Below are 20,290 nucleotides of genomic sequence, written 5' to 3' on the forward strand. Positions count from 1 at the left end.
CCTGTTGTTTGCAAAGAAATACTGAGCATTTACTAGGGAAGGAATATTTTCTGAAAGTTGTGGGCTGGCTGGTCTACAATGTGTAAGGAAGAAGCATGTGGCTGGGGCAGATGGGAGAGTATAAGGGCAGGAATGAAGGCAGAGGAGGGACTGTGGGTGTGAGCTGAACAGAACACCATGAATGAGAAAAAGAGAAGGTTGATTGAATTCATATTGAAAAACAAACTAATGGCAATAGCCTTATGGTGTGTACTCATGAGATATTAAGGAAAAATAATCTTCCTACAAATTAGCCCAGGTAGAAATTTTGGAAGATCAATTCTACTTCCAATTCCTTCGTTAAATTTGAAAAATAATTGAGATAGGAGGAAACCTTTCAGCCTTTGAGATTTTCATAGTACAAGGTCATTATCATGAACTAATCTGCCATTGCCATGACATAAATGCAGAAAAACTAGGTAACCCAAATCATGCAGCTCTTCTAAAAATATACAGCAAAAATCCTTCATTTATGTCATCAAACTGTTTCCCATAATTTGTGCCTTGTTTTGTACTCTTTAGATTTTTTGGGTCAATTAAAAGCACAATTTATTCATTATATTATGTATTGCCCTCAGTTTACCCCTTACCTCTAGAAATACTTGAATAAATGTCCTCCTGTTGGCTACATGACTAGCTCTGAGAGTACAGATTCCTTTGGAACTTGTGAGTGCTCAGTCTTTTCTTTCAAAATGCATTACCCCCAAGTCACCAATCCCACAAAGACTAGGGGCTAGTGGAGGAGCCTCACTTTACTTTGTGGGCTCCTGATTAGGTGAAGAAGGCCTTAGAATATGTACTATATTTATTTAGTACTTTATACTAGCCTTACTGCTGTTAAAGTGTGCAACCAATTTCTTTGGAATTAACATGTTCAAATTCTGGGAAGACAACTCTCTGGTCCCAAGACTGTTTAAAGGCTCAATTCTCCTGGCATTATTTATGAAAATTCTACTTAGAATAGCAAATAAATGTGACTTTTCTCTACTACATAAAGCAACAGAAAGGTCTTCTAACTGCTTTTATATTTTAAGATAAATAATTGACTACATTTTATACTTAAGAACCTTCTGGCTGGTCTTTAGGGATAGTTCCAGGGACACAACTCTGTAGTTAATAAAGGCAATGGTGCTCCATAGATGAAAAAATATGTCATGTTTAGTTCTTAACTAAAGTGAGAAGAGAGTTGGACATATTAAATAACACTTTGAGAATGAACGTATATGGTTGCATTTCTCTCACAGCAGACAAGTATAGACACCTGCATATAAACATACATGGGTGTATGTAACCCACTGCCATTAATTTTACTACTTTTCACAAGCTACTCAAATTTTACCTTCATGGCCTGCCACCCAAATCTTCTGGTAGAAATTTTTTCACATCTCCTTCCCTCCTACTTCTTTCCCCCCACACACTTATGGTATGTGCAGTTTCGCCAGACCCGTGTGAAGACAGGGGAACATTGATGGGATTGCTTTTCACAAGTGTGGGAACGAAAATCCTTCCCAATGAAAACATCTGTCTCTGTTCAAGTCATGCCCAGTTATCCCCCAAAAGAAATGTTCTGATTAACTTTTTTTTTAAGTCTTAAGATAGCAGTTTGTGTAGCAGATCTAATTAAGAAGTTTATGTAACAGATCTGCAGGGTTTTTTCCTTCTTCAACTGGGTTCTTTGAGCTCAGTTTGAGTGTTACTAGCTTTCGCTATGCAACGGCCAAGTGCTTCCCGGGCTGAAAATTATCAGCTTTTGTGGGATACTATTGCTTCCTTAAAACAATGTGAGCAAGCTATGCAACATGCATTCATTCCGGTAAGGAAAATTTCCTTTTATTTTCCTAATTTTTTTTTCTTCTTCTTTTTCCTTTTATAGCTGTAGATAAATGGAATGTATTATATGCATTTAAAGATGTGGTATCTTCTCTGTAGCTTTTGTTTGGGATAAATATATCTCTGTCTTGCTCTGTATGAAGTCTGAATTCTTAATATGGCCAGACGTTGATCAATGAGAAAGAGTAAATAGTGGTCCAAGCAAACTCATCCTCTTGAAAATAGTAGTGTCTAACAAGTAACATGTACTAAAGAAAGGGAGCAAGATTGATATTTCTCATATTAATATTTGATACAACTTGCAGTATGTATTTCTTGGTTTATTCTCTCAGAACAAGATACCAAAAGTTCTTACATTTTGGTTATTTATTCAAATGAAATCCAACATAGATCAAGATTCCAAAAGTTAGTTCTTACATTTTGGTTATTTATTCAAATGAAATCCAACATAAAATCTCTCTTGAAAGCGTGACTGTTCCTTTAGTAAAGCAGTGATGCACTCTTTAGAAATTTGTAAATGTAGCTGGTAGAAGTATATAGATATATAAAATGAATTAATAAGTCAGTGTCATTGTGCTATATATTACAGAAATAATGTTTGTGCTTATAATTATTTAACAGGAAGAATGAGGGTGGCTACATTAGATAGGCTGAGATGAGGTGGAATAAGAGTTTTAAAACATTTGATTCTTTAATTGAATCTGTTTTGAAGGATCAAGAATAAAAGAATTAAGAATAAAAGAAACTCTTAACAATTAGTCTCTGCTAAAAATGTATGTGGAGTAGCTTATGAAAAACATTATTTCTGATGTAGAAACTCAAGAGACATACCTCTGTCAATAGTTGGAATAAATCTTCTTTGAAGTTCAAGTTATTTTCAACTGACTGAAGTTAGGTGATATTGTATTTTTGTCTGTAACTTGGGAATCACCTAAATGTTTCAAAGACTGTGATACCTTTAAAGTTCTTCTCACGGAGTACTATTTTCTAGTTGGACCTCTGTAAATTGATCTTGATAGTTAAAGACATAAAACATAATTTTTGCAAGGAATATAATGGTGAAAATCTCTCCACAATGGAATAAGTTATAATGATTCTACATTGAACTGAGACTTGATGTGTATAGTTTGCTTCTCCTGTCTTTATTAAGGTTTTCTTCCTTTGTTTTATCAGGGAGCATATGATACTCTTTGTGAAGCTAGTATCACCTCGTTTTGGAGCTTTCTCTGGCCAGGCAGTTATTTTCTCCCTTTTCTGCTGCTTGCATGCACCTCCCATTTATCACCTAACATATTTTGTTGCATGTGTTTTCTTCTCTGTCTCTTATATTGTCATTTATTGGAGTGAAAGAGAAAATTAAAGTAAGTTTAAGGAAGAAACTAACACTTATTTGTTTGTTTTCTTATTGTCCTGTCTTGAACTCCCTGAATATAGGATGCATCTATCTCCAGGTTCTAGAAGTGTGTAGCACAGCAAAGAGTGCTTGTTGAGCACTTAAGAAATGAAACCAAATAGCAAATCTCCAATTCTAGCATTTCCAGTTAGTACATGGCAGTTTTCATCAACAGCTTTGTCTATGCTGACCTCATAAAATTATCTCTATTTAAAACTATCTGGAGAAAACATTAAAACTTGACTAAAGCATCAAAATGGGGTTATGTTGGGAGTGGCAGTGTTTTGATGTAGGGGATAGACCCCTATTGGAAAAAAATAGCCTTGGATTTAGTTTCCATAGTCCATGGGCCACTCTTTCTTCCATTCTAGTGCCTGTTCCCAATTCCCTCCACTGCACCATACACAGAAATTTCCAGGTTAGCTTCATTTTGAGTCCTCTAGGTCCTTTTAGAAGACATTAAGAATTTGCCAATCTCTCAAATATTCTCAATTTTTTTCAGAGTCTTATATTAAATATATCATTATATCATAATTTTATGAGGATTACTTTTAGAAAACATGGCTATTAAAATATTACTATCAGCTGGAGGTAAATCTGTTTAAATTGAGCCTCAATTTTTTATCAGAACATGTAATTTAGATCTTATTTATTTATTTATTTATTTCATACTTTATGCACTGTTTAAGCACAGTAATAATGTATTTCATACATAAAAAGATACACACATATTTACACACACATGTACATACATGGATATATGGCATTCTGGCCCTTCATTATTTGGAATATACAAATAAATGCTAAAAATACCTATATTGGCCATCATGTTTTAAACCTATTAGGAAATGACAACCTATATTGATTTAATCAATTACCTCCTTTAAAATAAACCTGATTTTCTTTTAAAATAAAATACTGGAAATGAATAATGTATAGGAAATATAGGCACATACTATATAGCTATCTTAGGAAACCTGACCTGGTGTTTCACTCGCAGGTAAATGTTGTTTGTATGTGTCCTATGTCCTATAAATGTGTATTTCTAGCACATCATTAGAGTTCAGAGCTACCTAGAATGTCTGTACAATTTCTCAGACACACAATAAGCTATAGAAAGCAAAGAGTTTTTCAGTCACTGCACTTCTATGAACTAATAATAAACCTGACATACAGCCTCAAGTTATAATATAATCAACCCCAGAGAATCTGCCCATTCAGCCTAAAGTTTATCTTGGTGAAAGAAACCTAAAGCAGCTGATACCTGGATAGTGTAACTGTCCTAAATGGACTACACAAACAGGGAAGCCAACCTATGAAGTTTTTCACAGCTCAACTTTTTGGTCTCACTTAATAGATCATGCCTTGTAATGGTGAGGTGGAGATCAAATCTGGAATCTCAGGTGAATTCTTCTACTTGACCCAAGAACCCTGGGTATAAAATAGCAACACAGAATTCCCTGTATCTTTAGCATAAGTGCCAGCCAATGTAAGTTGTAAGTATTTATTAGATGGCTGAAGGATAAAAAGCTCTCTTTTGAGTCCCATAAATTGGTTCCATCATTGGAACTATAAGTGCATCTTTATAGACATTCAGTATCTTTGGGGTTCAGGCAAATCAAGGTTTTGCTGTTTTGTTATTCAAATGAATGGATATGCTTATAAAAACAGTCCCATGATTAGTAGTTCTTTTCATAGAGACTGACCTGTGTTTCTATTCACTATTAGTTCATTCACTTCACTCATATTTTATTGAGATCCTACTATGTTTCGTCATGGTCCTAGGCACAGGATAAAGACCTGAATGTGCACTTTAACTTTTATGACACCCAGTCACTTTGGAAGAGACACTTCATTATCCCTTGCCCAAAAGGTGCCCCACTGTTTCTTGTTGCAATGTACAAAGTTGATTTCTATCTACTACTAGTCACCAGGTTTGAATTTTGTCTAATGTGAATGTCATGCAGCTTACCAAGCAGTGGGACAGATGCTGAGATGATTCAATTAGGAGAACCCTGATGAAACCTACATGGAATTTTGCTCATGAGAAATATTTTCAAATGGATACACAGATGATTCTAACACTGGAGACTAAGTGTTGAGTGTCCTAAGTACCCATGAATTACCCTAAGAATTAAGGAAAGGGGAGAGTTTCACAGAAGGGTATCAGCTAGATTTTGAAGGTTAAGTAGAATATAGACATGCAGTGATGATGGAGGAAGAGGACATTGAAGTGGAGGGAACAATAAAAGCACTTACTAATTGCATAAACATGGTTCATTTTTTCACCTGATCATTCATTCAACCAATATTTATTAACTACCTTATCGGAAAATTATGTAATAGGGCTGAGCATATAGCAATAAATAGGACAAGCTTAAGTCTGCCCTGAGGCACTTACATTCTTAGGGGAGGAGACAAACATGAAATAAACAATTATGTATATATCTGTATTGTACACTTTAATGCTATCCTGTGTGGTTCATAGCATTTCTCACACTTGCAATTGAGTATTGCACATATGTGCACACAGATACACAACTATTACCAGTATAGCAACTGCAGATATTTTTGCAAAGTCTCTACATATAAGGCAAATGGAATACAATATTCTTTCCCAAGCATATCATAGTCTTAATATACATGTTAATTTCCCTAGCAAACAATTAGTATGTCCTGTCTGACACATGGTACCTGAGATTGGTACTTGTAGTGTAAAAGTGACCATATGTATTGAGTACCTCTTTTATTTTGGGTACTGTTCTAAGCACGCCACATATGATTTCACTAAATTCTGTCAACAACTCTCTGATATGGGCACTATCCTCTCCATTTTACAAAGTTTACAGCTATTAAGTGACTTTCCCATAATCACATAGCTAGTGAATGGAAAGACCAGACCTTTAAACTAGTTATGTGGCTCCAGAACTAATTTTCGTAATGGGTTCACTAGAATAAGGAGAAAACCACTGAGACTAAAACAGTTGCAGTAGAAGCAGCAATCTAGGGATGTACAGACCACAGTAGATGTAGGAAGGTGGGAGTGATCCATCTGCCTGGAATGGAGGGGAAAGATGAAGGATGATTGCAAAGAAGAGAGAGGTCTTGAGATGGTTTTAAAACAAGAGAAGGAGATAAGAAAGGATGAAACAGTAGGTACAAAGGCCCCAAGGCATAAAAAAGCAGTATGAAGTGAGGGATAGTTATCAACTTTCCCAAGCCCTGATCTTCCTCTTTGAGCATCAGTGACAGCAAGGTCAGAAACAAAAAGGGTAAGAGTTGGGTAATTTGTTTAAAGTCAGGAATCCTTCAAGTCAATCAGAGAAGAATCAGTGATTAAGTCAGGCTCATACTAAGGCACTGGAGTCTGAAGAGAATCTCCAGTGGAAAAAGAGATAACTTTCAGACACCTGGCTTCATTACCGCTGCTACCTGTGGCCTAGACTACAGGTTAACACCTGTCTGTGCCTGCAAGTGAGAACATGTGCCTAGAGAAGCAGAGAAAGCTTATGCACAGGTATAATAGAATGAAACAAAGATAGAAAGAGAAAAGGAGATGAGAAACCATATGGTCCCTAAGAAAGATGCTGAAAGAGATGAGCCTGACAGGAACAGAGAGAAGCTGGCAGAGACTTGCCTGTGGCTTCCTGGGTCCCTCAGAATTCCCAGTTCTTAGTTCCTGTTCATCAGATGGCTAACCTGCTGTGCTTCCTGCCCTTTCAACCTAATAGTTCAGATTTTGCTTAAGCTACTGTATGTGGCTTTCTATTCCCTGTAACCAAAGAACCTTAGCTAAGACAGGGGCCAGTTAGTGGCTAGTGTTCCAGGGACAGGATCCGGCCGTACAAGAAAGGACACGACAAGAACTGGAGGGAAGGCGAGCAAATCAGCTGAGTACACTGGGCTTGAAAGGTGAAGGTCCATCATTCAAGACTTAACTTACATGACCTTCCACAAGACTTCTCTCATATCTTATAACCGGATTATATGCCTTCTCCCTTATTATTTCAACCCTGATAATACACTCCCTGAAGAAAAATAAGAGTAGAGAATGTACTCATACACTGATTTAATCTATTCTTTGTTATTGAATCATCACAATACCAACATGAAATGATCCTAATATTATCACCTCCATTTTAGATCAGTGGGGTCAGGTATCTTGTTCAAGATCCTATAGGTGGTAAGACTAGGAGAGAACCCAGGCCTTCTCAACCTAATCCCATCTCCTCACCCACCATGGTACTTTGCTCCTATTTCTCTTGTGATATTGTTCTGCTTTGTATTACAGAAATTTGAGGGATTTCTCTTATTTTTACATGACACCATAAACTCCTTATAGAGCAAAACCATGTGCTTCTTCTTCCTACTTTCTGCAGCTCCAAGTACAGTGCCTTAACTATGATGTTTGTTAAATAAATCTGTAAGCGCTTATTAATACTTAAAATGTGAGAACGTAGCAGCAATGGGATAATAATGATAGAATAATCCTTCTTGTCTGAAATACCTCCTCAAAGCCTATCTTTTTGGTTCCAGTATCACTTCTACAGACCTTGCCTCTGGTCCCTGGATGTTGACTTTGAGCCATCATAAGCTTAGGTCAGATCTAAATAGGATTTGCTCAATGATGAGTTTCAGTCCTAGTTCATGGTGTTCCAAGTGTGTTTTGTCCTTTCTGGATTCTAAATATTGCTTGACTCATCATCCTCAATCATGTCGGATTCATTTCTCTATTTCATTCCTCTTAGCCTCACTTCACATTTCTGTCTAGTAATACCCCAGTTTTTAGTCTATTTCCTCCTGAAGAATATGAACAAGGCTATTAATGGAATTCCTATTAGTAAAGGAACAAAGATGAAACTTAATCTATAGAGATATTCAACCTAAGGGAGGGAAAATAACTACATCAGAAGCGACCTGGATAATTGCAACAACCTGGGACTGCACGAACATTTGCAGATTTCTGGTAAAATGGAATAGAATAGCCACTTTTGTTTTTGAACAAAAAGCAAGAACTTGCTATCTTTTTATCCTCCTCTTTTATGCTATTTGCATTTTCTTTGACTGCTGGCCTTGTGATTCCTTTGCATAGGCATTTTGAGTTCATGAAAAAGTAATGCCAGGTACAGGATGCTTTCTCATTATCCCATTGTTGCTGATTGTAAAATGTTTATGTGGATTCATCACAATGAGTATCAGTGCAGATATGTTACTGTACAACAATGTAAAGCCCATCCTCTGCCACTCCCACTTTCCTCACCCACTCCAGAAATTGCAAAAATAGGACACAAAACATTTTTGTTACAGAATAGAAAACTAGGCATTTGTTCAGAGCTAATAATAGCAGTCCTCCTCCAAGTAGCAAAACAAAATTAAAACACACACATATCGAATTCTTAAAAACTTTAATGAGCTAATACTAAATATGTTGTACTTCTTTAAACTTCATTTAGATATTTTTACTTAGGGAGATGCTTAACAACAAAGGAGTTACTAATTTTTATCTTGAAAATATACAGCTTTTACTCTTGCTGCTGCTGAAACTCCTGTTACTCTGCTACTACTATCTTCCTTATATTGCTCTATCTTGTTGTAATTTTCAAAGCATTGCAAATTATATTCTTGGTCTTTATACCTTAGCAAGGTAGGCAAGACAGATGTTAACATCTCCATATTATTTATAAGGAAGTTAAAAGTGAAAGAGTTGTAATGGCTGGAATCAGAAGTGACTAAGCAGTAAGACCTAACCTAGCAGGACTAGAAGTTCAATCTAGTGCACTTTTGTTGAAATTCAGACTCTTAGCTACTTTGAAAAACCTAGGTTTGGAGTCCTGGGTTAACTTTTGACCTCAGATTCATCCTCTGTAAAATTAGATATTATACAGATCTTTTAAAGCTTTTTTGTGGTTCAAATGAGATAATGTGAGTTAAACCCTTAGCACAATGTCTAATCAAAGCAGGGTTGCCATTATTAATGTTGCTGAGTTTTAATATTTTCTTAATATATCCTTTTACAAATTGCATAGGGTTTTTATATATGATCCCATTTTCTTCTCAAAGAAACACATTAGGTAGATAAATAATAAGTTACAATCTCCATTTATATATGATTAGAACATTTGAGAGAGGTTAAATGAATTGGCTAAAATCATACTATATGTGAGGAAAGTTCTTAAATCTCAGTCAGATGACCCAAACCCTAAACTGCTTTTATTACTCTTCTTTTGATATTCAAAGTTAGGTTAATATTAAAATCAGGAATTATCCAATCCTTATTTATAGCTGGATATAACCTTAGACATAATTTAAAGAGTTAAGTGACCTGACCAAGTTCTACAGTGACACAACAGCCCTAGGCACCTCATCTGCTGACTCCAAGTACAAGACTAGCAGATGCTCATCCTATAACTTAAAAACATACTATGCAAATGTTTTTGTTGAGTTAGAGTGGGCAAGGAGGGGGTCATAAATTGCAAGGTTGCAAACATTATATTCATAAGGAAGTTACCATTACTTTTTCAGTTGGTTAAGGAAACCTTTTATAAAACAAATGAAGTTCTAGAGTGTCTTAGTTTACAGTTTCATGGATAAAGTGGTCTGGGAGTAAAGAGGAGAGTCAGCCTGGGAACCACCATTTTATTCTCCACTTGGTGACAGAGTCCTCATACACCATAAAACGACCTGCTCTATGCCTTATTTCCCTTACTTTTATTTTTCTCTCTGTTTCCCTCTCTCTCCTCTAGCCCACATTACCAGATAACATTCCTCTATGTTCACTCTGAAACAACTGTAGCATTATCCAGATCCCAGAAGGAGGTAAACTGGCAAGCAGAACCCTTGCTTTACAGAATAACTGGGGGTAAGGTAGCCATAGGAAAACTGAGAAACCAAGAGTGACATAGCCATTGCCACTCTGGGAAGCTAGGACAGCTGTGGGGCTAGGAACTGGTTGGCATTTTAGACCTAGAGACTTGTAGGCTTTTGCCGTGGAACAAAGAGTTCATTGCCTGGTCGATGACAATATACAAACGCATCTGCAGAATATATTCTTTGGCATCAGAAAATGCTAGCATTAGTTAGCCAGCTTCTATTTTTCTAGTCCCCATTCACTTCTTTTTTAAAAATCTATTCTTTCTCTGTGTTTTTCCCCAATGAAAATTATTCCAAATATAATATTAATTTTGAAGACAAAATAAGTAAAGGGGAAATTGATAGATTTATAGATGTTATCAGAATTGAAAATAAGAGAAATTGAAGTAAAATGTGTCTACTGTGTTCTTTCTGCAACACAACCCTAGTGCCCTGTTTCAGAGGCAAGTATTGAAATATCTTCCAATCTAACATGGACATGAGCACATTATAGATTACTAATGGTAAAACAGTAAACCAAACTCATATCTCCTCTCTCTCTCTCTCTAACATTTCCTCTAAAACAAACAAAAATCTAAATTGGTGTTTAGAAAATAGAGAAAGGCAAGGATAGAAGAAAGAGCTTGGTGATACTTCTTTGCTTCACACTCTTATATTTAAAAAATAGAGAGTTATGAAGTAAAATATTAAAACTACATGAACTTTTCTAAGATGAAACATGAGACTTCAAGTGAATGTTTAGTTTGGGTGAATATTTTTTTAAGCTTATTTATTTTGAGAGAGAGAGAGAGAGAGAGTGCAGAGAGAAAAATCTCCATGCTGTCAACGCAGAGCCTGACACAGGTCACGAACCCACAAACTGTGAGATCATGACCTGAACCGAAATCAAGAGCTGTATGCTTAACTGTCTGAGCCACCCAGGAACTCCTTGGGTGAATCTTTTGAACTAGATCTTCATATTCATCTGAAAAATTTAGCAAATTCTTGGAATGCCTTTTTGTTTTTTTCATGATCTTTGAGTGTTTAGCTTTTCATCAAATCCTATGCTTCCTTCTGCCTTTCCAACTTCTGAAATGTACAGTTGGATATAAGTTAGAGCATGAAACACGTCCAGTACCACCTTCCTTACTCAACACAGAGTGGCATTACAACAAACACATGGATTTGGAGTCAAGAAGAGTGACCTTTTGGAAAAAATGGACCACTCTCTTACACCGTACACAAAAATCAATTTAAAATGAATTAAAGACATAAATGTGAGACCTTAAATCATAAAAATCCTAGAAGAGAGCACAGGCAGTAACATCTTTGACATCAGCCATAGCAACTTCTTTGTAGTATGTCTCTGGAGGCAAGGGAGACAAAGGCAAAAATGAACTAATGGGACTACAGCAAAATAAAAAGCTTCTGCATAGGAAAGGAAACAATCAACAAAACTAAAAGGCAACCTACAGGGTAAGAGAAGATATTTGCAAATCCGATAAAGGATTACTATCCAAAATATATGAGGAACTGATACAACTCAACACCCCTCAAAACAAATAATCCAATTACAAATGGTCAGAAGACATGAACAGTCATTTCTCCAAAGAAAATATCCAGATAGCTAACAGACACATGAAAAGATGTTTATCATCACTTATCATCAGAGAAATACAAATTAAAACTACAGTGAAGTATCACCTCACACTTTCCAGAATGGCTAGAATCAAAAACACAAGAAACAAGAGGTGTTGATGGGAATGTGGAGAAAAAGGAATACTTATACACTGTTGGTGAGAATGTGAACTGGTGCAGCCACTGTGGAAGATAGTATGGAGGTTCCTCGAAAAGTTAAAAATAGAACTACCTTATGATCCAACAATTGTCCTACTGGACCTTAACACAAAGAATACTGGAACACTAATTCAAAGGGATACATGCACCCCTATGTTAATAGTGGCATTATTTACAATAGTCAATATATGGAGGCAGCCTAAGTATCCATCAATTGATGAATAGATAAAGAAGATATGGCATATATATACCAGCTATATTATTAAGCCATAAAAAAAGAATGGAATCTTTCCATTTGCAATAGCATGGATGGAACTAAAAGTATAATGCTAAGCAAAATAAGTCAAAGACAAATATCATATGATTTCACTTGTATGTGGAATTTAAGGAACAAAACAAGCAAGCAAAGGGGAAAAAAGAGAGATAGGGACAAAGCAAGAAATGGGCTCTTTTTAAAAGTTTATTATTTTTATTTTGAGAAAGAGAGAGAGTGTGTATGTGTGCAAGTTGGGGAGGGGCAGAGACAGATGGAGAGAGAGAATCTCAAGTGGACTCTGAGTTATCAACACAGAGCCTGACAAGGGGCTTGATCTTGAAAATTGTAAGATCAGGACCTGAAGCCAAAATCAAGAGTCAGATGCTTAACTGACTAAGCCCCCAGGTACCCCAACAGATGCTACTAATTATAGTGAACAAATTGATGGTCACCAGAGGGGAGGGGAGTGGAGGTATGGTGAAATAGGTGATGGGGATTCACAAGTGCGCTTGTCATGATGAGCACAGAGAATTGTATGTGTGGAATTGTTGAATTACTATATAACACTGTATGACTGTATGTTAACTAACTGGAATTAAAATTAAAACTTAAAATTAAAAGAAAAAGAAGAATGAGTCTTGGCTCCACTAGCTATTAGTCTAGTGACCTTGAATGCATTGCATTACAGGCTCATGCCTCGCTTTCTCTATCTGTATAATGAGCATAATTATAGTATGTAGCTCATAGGTGTGTTATGAGCATTAGAAAAGAATGAATATAAATGACCAGCATATGTTAGGTATAGAAGAGTCTTTCTGTTTATTACTTTCCTTAATTTACATATTGTGCTTCCGAAAAACATAGTCTATAGCATGACAAGTTCCAGATGCTCATATACACACCATCAGTGTGGTACAAGAGTAGTCACCAGTGGGCATTGTGCAGTTACCCCTTTCCACCCATTTTACATAATCTGTTACCTCAGGGTTTCTCATGAGTCCTGTCTCTTGTTACTGCAACTCTAGTTTCAAAGGTCTAAGTGCCCATTAACAAACATCTTTGAGTATATTGTATGTAAAACATTGATGGGAATGTAGGTGGAAGAGGCTGGTAAAGAAATGAAATAAGAGTCCTTTCCTCAAAACAATTGCAGTTTCAGCAAGGAGATGAAAGTATCGCATCTTAATATTCATTAAGAACATCAGGGTTTAGGGGCGCCTGGGTGGCTCACTTTGGTGAGCGTTCAGCTCTGACTCAAGTCATGCTCTCATGGTTTATGAGTTTGAGCCCCAAATCCAACTTGCTGCTGTCAGCGCAGAGCCTGCTTTGGATTTTCTGTCCTCCTCTATCACTGGCCGTACCCCTCTCACATTCTCTCTCTCTCTCTTAAAAATAATAAAACATTAAAAAAAAAAAGAATGTCAGGGTTTAGTGCTTTCACATAGTTCCTTTAACATTTATAATTCAGTGTAAACTGAAGTAACAACTAATGAATGCTTTAAAATGGGGGGGGGGTGCAGAATGGAGATAGATTGAAACCTGCAGTCAAGATTGAGGAAACTTTCATAGAGAGTCTAGGGGGCTTTAGACTGTCCTTGAAGGATAGATATAATTTGGTTAGATAAATAAGAGAGGGAACCATGATTGATTCATGACATAAGAGAAGGAAGAAATGTAAACAGTATCTTATGGTAGACCTAAGCAAGGTGTGTGCTTGAAGTAGTGAGAATCTTGGCTTGATGGAAAGAAAGGAGAGGGAAGGGAGTAAATAGTATCCATTTATTGATCACCTACTGTATGCAAGACCTTGATCCATGTGCTACAGAAGAAATTAGCCCCACCTTAGCCTGATGAACCAGATTAACAGCTTGCTTAGAATTCTGGTATCTATGTGTTGAAAATATAACTGTGCTGCTAAGACTATAGCTCTTTGGTAGCTTAGCAAAAAGGAGCAGATGGTATCCACATGGAACTTTCCAGGAATAGCACCACATGGAGTGAATCAGTGAATTAAGTATGTATGGTTATAAGGCATGGGGCACATTGACTAAACCACATTTGAGATCTGAGCTAATGACTCCACTTTTCATGCAATCTCCAGAGAGCATTTATATAAATAAAGCAGTTAGTCTTGTAAATGCTCACTGTGAGCCCATGGGATTTGTGGCATCATGGACTAATGTATAAAAGCAAGAGATTTGGAGTCAAAGGACCTGGGTTTGAATTCCAGCTTTGCTCCCCTCTAGCTGTCTGATGTTGGGAATTTCACTGAATCACCCTACACCTCAGTTTACTTAACTATAAACAAAGGAAAATTCCACCAGTCCCTCTGGGTTCTGTGAGGAGTACACAAGAAAACACAGATAAAAACTTATCATGTTCGCCTGCCACACAATGGTTATTTGCTCAGTCAGTGTTAGTTCCCTTCCTTCTTTCTGTGGAAATTAAATGATCTAATGTATATAAATATACTCTATAAATGATAAAGCATGGTACTAGCGGCCAGTATAATATAATTATCCATTTGAGTTTCAGTGATGATCTGAAGTTTTGGTGAGTCATTTATTTTTGCCTTTTATACTAAGTGCAAAGAGATATGAGAGATATGTGGCTGGGTTGCTGCATGGGAATTTAGAGTCCTCATAATTAGTAGTTCAAGCAATTTTTATCTCTTATCCCAAGTGGACTTAATTCTAGAGAAAACATAAAGAAAAGTCTCTTTGGTTCTGAGATCTCCACTCTGTGTCATTCTGCAGGCTACCCCAGCTTTTCTGTACTAGAGTTGGAGGCACATAACTCAGCTTAACTGAGGTCGTTAGGATATCATCTGTTTTCTGCAGAGTATTACACTACCTTGTATTTTAAAGGAGGATGGAGCAGGCATGTTAACACTTCAATCCAAAGGGATGAAAGACTAATGGTGAATTTTCAAGGATCAGTGAGGGAAGTTGTGTTAACTAGAACAGACTTCTGGAGACTTATCAAATTTTAACAGGGAACAGAAGAACATGTTTTGCAGTTGTTAAGAATTACCCACATAGGAGCTGGACTTTCAGATTTGATTCTTGGCCTTGCTATCACCAGCTGAATGACCTTGGGCAAGTTAGTTAACATCTCTCTGCCTCAGTTTTCGGTAAAGTAAGGATAATATTATTTTTATTATTGAGAGAGTTCAGGAAAGCAGAGTTAAACTGAATTCAGGCCAAACATGAGTCCACCATTTTTTTTCCCAATATTCTGAGCTAGGCTGATGGTAAGCTAGGTAGGTAGCCATCTCTGCATTTTGTAAAGTGTTAGGCAGAGGGGCCAAGGTTTTTTACTTCCTCCAAGGTTGCTCCTGGAGATACCCTGCCATAGTCATTAACCTGCAAGTTAAGCCTTGCCAAGCTACGCCTCAGGCCCTCATACTGTTCAGTTACCCACCCTCGTGATATTGCCTCAGTGTCCTCACTTGTGTGTGTGTGTGTGTGTGTGTGTGTGTGTATGTGTGTGTGTATACACACACACATACACACACATATATATGTATGTATGTCACTGGAGGGTAAGGGCAAGCCAGAGTACAGACCTGATACTATTGGTACTACTATTGGTGATGACTCAGAGCTATACTGGATTAAACTGCATGCCCCTGGCTTGTCTTGTGGAAAGGAAATAGGAAAAGGAGAAGAAAATTCAGGAAAGCAAAAAATAACCACACTAATAAATAATATAAACTTACATCTATAGAGTTCCTCTCTTTTCACTTAACATGCATTATTTCTTCAGCTAACTTCTTGGGAAATAGGTTAACTGGAAAATAGCGTTGTCCCATTTTTTTTAAGTGGGGGTTTAAAAGAGATTAAGGGACTTAGAAACCCTCTGAGAATTGGGGAATTGAATGAGTCAGTACAGTGAGAAATTTCTCTTCAGACAGTGAAGGAGTGACTAGCAACATACAGGGCAGGAAATAACTGAATTTTCAATATGTAGCCTGGAAAAATTCAGTAGAGGGAATCAGGAAATGTTAGTGGTTATCAGCATGAGTTCTGGGGCTCTAAAGACATGGGTCTGAAACCTGGTTGTAGTCCTTTTAGGTTTGAGGCCTTAGGTGACTTAGCCACTTTGAGCCTGCCTGCCTGCCTTTCTTCTTTCCTTCCTTCCTTTGTTCCTTCCTTCCTTCCTTCCTTCCTTCCTTCCTTCCTTCCTTCCTTCCTTCCTCCCTTTCTCCCCCCCCCCTTTTTTTTCCCTTCCTTCCCTCCTTCTTTCCTTTAAATGGGAACAATGAGGGAGGGGATCCTGGGTGGCTCAGCTGGTTGAGCAGTGTCTGACTTTGGCTCAGGTCATGATCTGACTTTGGCTCAGGTCATGATCAGGTCTGAGCCCTGCATCAAGCTCTATGCTGACTGTTATCTCCCTCTCTCTCTACCCCCACCTTTCTTTCTCTCTCTCAAAAATAAATGAACATTTAATGGAGTGCCTGGGGGTGCTGAGTCAATTAGGTGTCTAACTTTGGCTCAGGTCATGATCTCACAGCTCATGAATTTGAACCCTGCATTGGGCTCTCTGATGACAGCTCAGAGCCTGGAGCCTGCTTGGGATTCTGTGTCTCACTCTCTCTGTTCTTCCCCCACTCACACTGTCTCTCTTTCTTTATTTCTTTCTCTCTCTCTCTCTCTCTCTCTCTCTCTGAAAAATGAATAAACATTAAAAAAGATGCTTCAAAAATAAATGAACATTTAAAAAATAATTAAAAAATAAATGGGAACAGTGATGTTTTCCTTAAAACATTTTGAGAAGTAAATACATTGATGCATCTTAAGTATTTACCACAGCCCCTGGAACATAATAGTCATTTAATAAATGCTTAACAGTTTATTCTTGTTATTGCTGTTGTTACCCTGTCTTTAGTTTCCATACTAAATAATTGTGAGATCTGGGACATGCCACTAGGCCATGTGTCCATTTCCATATTTATAGAGTGAAAGGATAGAATTAAATGATCCTTAAGGTCCCAGCTGTAAAGTTTTGTAATTCTAAAGTGGGTGTGTTTCTTTTATTTTGTTTTTCTCTCACACAGCCATCAATATGTCTTTAATCAGTCATTTACCAGAAATTTTCCTTGAAGCTTACTTAAAACATCCAGACTTAGTCAGCCTGGCTATGCCTGACTATATCTTCCCAAACTAACGTTAACACATTCAAATCACCTTTGGTTTTTACTAGATTGGCTGGGAGAGCAGCCCCCAAAAGCATTTAGTCTTTGCAGTGATAAACAAGGCAAGCAGCTTGCTAGAGTTCTGCCATTAGACTGACACTTAATACCTTCTCCTAAGCCATGCCTCCTGCAGGCCTGTTCACATGATATATCTGGACCCCTGTAACTGGGCCAGAGTGAGGAGGGGAAGGCTCTGCCACCAGCCAGTATCAAGGTGTACATATCTAACTTTGCTTTGAGCTGACCTCTGACCTGTTAGTGAGCAATGGTAGTTAGAATCCAAAGAGTTCTTGTAAATTCCAATTCCGTTCTGAGAGACAGTAGAGTATAATTGTCAAGAGTATGGGTTCTGAGCTAGACTGTCTAGGTTTGAAGATGGTATATTTACCATATGTCTGACTTTGGGAAAATTACTGAAACTCTACTTCCTCACTTGTGAATAGAGAATAATGGTACTTGACTCATTGGGTTACGTGAAGATTAAATAAGTTAATTATATAAATAAGTGCTATATAAATGCTTGACTTTCTTCTTACCCAACCCAGTGTTAATACACCGAAGATCTGTCTGTGGCTTGGTCATGGTACCATAAGATTTCAGGTAGTGATGATGCTTAGGGACAATTGCAGATCTTGAGTAAATCTATGTCACTATTTTCCTTGTGGCAAAGAGCAGTGGTTTATCTTTTACTGGGATGAACAAAGTTATTGATGTAATGTAAAGGTATGTGGGTATCCTATGGAGCTCAAAGAGAAGAAAGTGGCTGGGAATCATGAATAACTTGATCTAACAACTTCAATTTTTCAGTATTCTCTCTGTTTGCTTTTTGCTTTTCTACAATTAACTTTATACTTCCCTCTTGCTGTAAACTGGCTTTCTCCAGATATAAAGAATGTAATATAAAATGCAAACCATGTATATCTCATAGTTTGGGTCACCTAAAAGAGATTGGTTTCTTAAGCCTTTATAGTTTCAAAAATCCTTGGCTATATTTATATAAAGACAAGCCTTGAAACTTCTCATTAAAAGATTTTTTTTCAGGGGCACCTGGTGGCTCAGTCAACTGAGTATCAGACTCTTGATTTCTGTTCAGGTCGTGATCCCAGGATTGTGGGATCAAGCCCCACACCCAGCTCTGTGCTGAGCATGGAACCTGCTTAAGATTCTCTCTCTCTCTCTCTCTCTCTCTCTCTCTCTCTCTCTCTCTCTCTCATTGTCTCTCCCTGCTTATTTATCTCTCTTGCTAAAAGTAAAAATAAATAAATAAATAATAAAAATAAATTAAAAAAGGATTTTTTCATATTTGTTAAAAATTTCTTTCCATTTAATGGAAATCAGCATATTGAAGTTGGATACTGGAATCGGCTAAGTCACCAGTTTGATTTAGGAGTTCAATTAAAGAGAATACCCAATACCCAATTAAAGAGACTATGTGTACAGCAGGGCAGTAAGAATTGTGGAGATAAAGCTTAGTGGGAACCATCAAAGCAACTCAGGAACTGGTTTTAAGAATCTAAAACCAGACCTGATCAAACTAGGCATGGACTCACATGATTTCAAAAGCGAGAAAAGAAACAGAAGCCAGGATGAGCCATGGGGAGATCTGAAATTCACAACTGGTTACAGAAGCACACTCATGGGCCATACTTAGAATGCAACTATACTCTGTCACCACTTGGGATTTTTATTCTCTGCTGATGTGTATCATTGAGTACCTTCAAGAAGCTTCTGTGAAAACAGTCTGGGGAGGGTCATGGGGGTCCTGGAACAAAGCAATGGGAGATCTGATCTTCAGAGAGCCAGATATAGCAGCAGTGGGATACAGAACAGCCAACCATGACATCTTGGCATTCATGCCTGGGATTTGTCAATGTCAGATGTATGTGCTGTATGTGTATATTCAAACAATCTATACATTTTGTTCGTTCATGCATTTTTAATGACATTAAAAGATGCAGGCATTAATGGGGGCTTCTGAATCTTTTTTACTCAATAAGGAGTTTTCCACATAACATAGATTATACTTCACAACATTTACAGCTTACAGTTATGAAATAATCAATATTTCATAAAAGCTGGATAGTTAAGCAATAGGTACTGATTAAGGAAAGATAGTGACAGTGGATAATCTGGAAAAGTAGTCACAGTTTTGTTGGTAACATGGGAGATTTTGGAGTTATCCTAGAAATGCTCTCCTGAGTTTACGAGCTTACAAAGAGCTATTATTTTCCTTTATACCCTCACCTATACTTTATATCAACATTTAGCCAGTAATTCCTAAGTTGTTGCTGAGCTCCTTGGGTGTAACCAAGTGCTGTGAAGAATTCTAGGAAAATATTCAATCCTTGTCATTTTTAAATTTTTTTTCCAACGTTTATTTATTTTTGGGACAGAGAGAGATAGAGCATGAACGGGGGAGGGGCAGAGAGAGAGGGAGACACAGAATTGGAAACAGGCTCCAGGCTCTGAGCCATCAGCCCAGAGCCTGACGCGGGGCTCGAACTCACGGACCGCGAGATCATGACCTGGCTGAAGTCGGATGCCTAACCGACTGCGCCACCCAGGCGCCCCCAATCCTTGTCATTTTTTAAACAGAGTCTGATTAGAAAACCTGAATTTATGTATATGAAAAGGAAAATAGCAGCATAAACATATGAAAGGGATAAATGACATCATAAAGGAAATAGGCTTGCATGCAAAATTTATTCCTAGATCATGTTAATATAATCTGTAAGAGGAAAAACAAAAGTAAGATGGGTTGAATCAAATCAATACATATTTATTGATCAAATTGTACTAAATATAAGTCTTGGGTGTAATGCTTGGAAAGCTTTCAGTCTGGTCAAGGGGGCAAGGCACAAATGTTTTAGGAGAGTCCTGGGAACCAATTAGAAAGCATAGAAGAGAGGAAGTAAAAACTAAAAAACAG

The 20,290-nt window shown here is 37.3% G+C and overlaps 1 protein-coding gene across 20 annotated transcripts in view; it reads left to right on the forward strand.

Moving 5' to 3' along the window:
- Positions 1-20,290, forward strand: part of DLG2 (discs large MAGUK scaffold protein 2) — a 2,073,554-nt gene that overhangs the window by 1,333,902 nt on the left and 719,362 nt on the right. The window contains exon 1 of one of the 20 annotated variants that reach the window (XM_043580077.1): positions 1,640-1,852. The exons of 17 other annotated variants lie outside the window; for them this stretch is intronic. In XM_043580077.1, the coding sequence (XP_043436012.1) occupies positions 1,748-1,852 (105 nt within the window). In that variant the 5' untranslated portion in view covers positions 1,640-1,747. Of the gene's footprint in view, positions 1-1,639; positions 1,853-20,290 lie in introns of those variants that run through there. 2 more of the 20 variants (XM_043580082.1, XM_043580080.1) reach the window with 2 other exon arrangements.

This window comes from Prionailurus bengalensis, chromosome D1, assembly GCF_016509475.1.
Source record: "Prionailurus bengalensis isolate Pbe53 chromosome D1, Fcat_Pben_1.1_paternal_pri, whole genome shotgun sequence".
Classification (NCBI taxonomy): domain Eukaryota; kingdom Metazoa; phylum Chordata; class Mammalia; order Carnivora; family Felidae; genus Prionailurus; species Prionailurus bengalensis.